Source organism: Helobdella robusta (assembly GCF_000326865.2).
Source record: "Helobdella robusta unplaced genomic scaffold HELROscaffold_29, whole genome shotgun sequence".
NCBI lineage: Eukaryota > Metazoa > Annelida > Clitellata > Rhynchobdellida > Glossiphoniidae > Helobdella > Helobdella robusta.
Window position 1 is genome coordinate 925,552 of NW_008704475.1, and position 1,769 is coordinate 927,320.

Genomic DNA, 1,769 nt, shown 5'->3' on the forward strand with positions numbered 1-1,769 from the left:
TATTCTAGGGCAGAAACATTTGACGGCCTCCAGCATTGAATCTCTTCTCATGGCGTTGAAGGCATTTTTAAAATCGATTTTTAGAAATCCCCATTGATTAGGGAGGTCTGTGACCAATTTTCGAACGGCGTGAACGGCGGCCTCAGCACCTCCTTTCACGCCAACGCCCAATTGAACCGGGTAAAATTTGGCCCTCATTTCATCCATTAGCAGGTTCAAAGCACATTTGCTCGCCAATCTACGCCAACAGTTACCAACAGCGATTGGCCTAACTCCTCCATCTTTTTTGTTCAAGGCTATCAGGCGGCCTCCAAAAAAAAACGGCAAACCGTGGGTGGAGAGGCGCCCGACAGAACCAAATTTATAAATTTTGTTAGGAAAATTAATAGGTCGTCAATTGGCAGGGGGCCGGAAAGTAGGTCTTTGAGATGCTGAGGGCGCAAACCGTCGAGACCTCCGGACGAGCCATTTCCAAAAGACTTTATGGCCTTGAGCACCTGGGTGGAAGAAACGCAACCACTTGTTGGTTCCTGCGCAGGAAAAGCACGCCTGTCAGTTGGTGTTTTTGGATGTATGAACCGTAGTTTTTTTAAGGTTTCAGGCGTGTTTTCTGCCAGGCCCTCGGGCGAGCAGACAAGTCTGACGGCTGCTGAAACGTTTCCCTGCTCTATGCAAGAAGACACCGCATTTATCCACCGGTCAGGGTTGTGGCCGCGTGGATTTGCGTTGATGTGGTTTTCAAAACCCGAGAGCAGGGACGTAACCTCAATCGTGGAGTATTCGGACAGGCGCTTGTTAATCTGGTTGCCTTGGTTGACCCGGCGTCCCCCTCTGGCAGGTTTTTGAAGGACGTATGGAAAAAACAAAAAAAGTCTGCACCAGTGAGCGGGATCACCGGAGTCACAACAAACGGCCGTCAGTAACTCGTGCAGTGCATTGCTACATTTTTCTCTACACAATTTTGGAATGTGATCGTGCAGTGGTACGCGTTTAAAAACGGCCGTCATCCTGTCAAAAAAAGGGGGTAATCCAAACTGGTAGGAATATCCGAAACTGATACGGACTCACCCATTATGAGTCTATCGCTAGATGCGGCTACGTGAGGCGGACCGGTCACAACCTGTGGCGCATCCACCCGTTTCCTCGAACCCGAGCATTCCTGGCCTTTAACCCTTCCACCATGACGGCAAAGTTTCCCGTCTGGTGTGATCTTGTAGTGATTGGAGCAAACAGGGCACTGGTGTAAAACCGGTCCATACAGGTGATTTGGTAAGTAACAAAAAATTAAAAGTTGAAAAATCTAATTAAATCAACAAAAAACCAAGGCAAACTGCGACAAAATGATATGAAAGACTCAATCCCAGGTTGATAACACGCAAAATAATCCAAAAGTTCAATAAAACAAAAGTTTAAAAACATATTAACATACAAAATTTAAATTGAATTCAGAAATCGGCTGGCGCAAGTGTGAGCTAACGATGTATATGTATGTATGTATGTATGTATGTATGTATGTATGTATGTATGTATGTATGTATGTATGTATGTATGTATGTATGTATGTATGTATGTATGTATGTATGTATGTATGTATGTATGTATGTATGTATGTATGTATGTATGTATGTATGTATGTATGTATGTATGTATGTATGTATGTATGTATGTATGTATGTATGTATGTATGTATGTATGTATGTATGTATGTATGTATGTATGTATGTATGTATGTATGTATGTATGTATGTATGTATGTATGTATGTATGTA

The 1,769-nt window shown here is 43.1% G+C and overlaps 1 protein-coding gene across 1 annotated transcript in view; it reads right to left on the minus strand.

The window, feature by feature from the left end:
• The window catches only part of HELRODRAFT_174250 (hypothetical protein), a gene marked incomplete at both ends in the record, with an annotated part of 4,861 nt that extends 3,604 nt beyond the window's left edge, over positions 1-1,257 (minus strand). The window contains 3 exons of the mRNA XM_009020792.1: positions 330-497; positions 645-1,008; positions 1,121-1,257. Of these exons, the coding sequence (XP_009019040.1) occupies positions 330-497; positions 645-1,008; positions 1,121-1,257 (669 nt within the window). The remainder of the gene's footprint in view (positions 1-329; positions 498-644; positions 1,009-1,120) is intronic.
• Between the last annotated feature and the right edge of the window lie 512 nt (positions 1,258-1,769).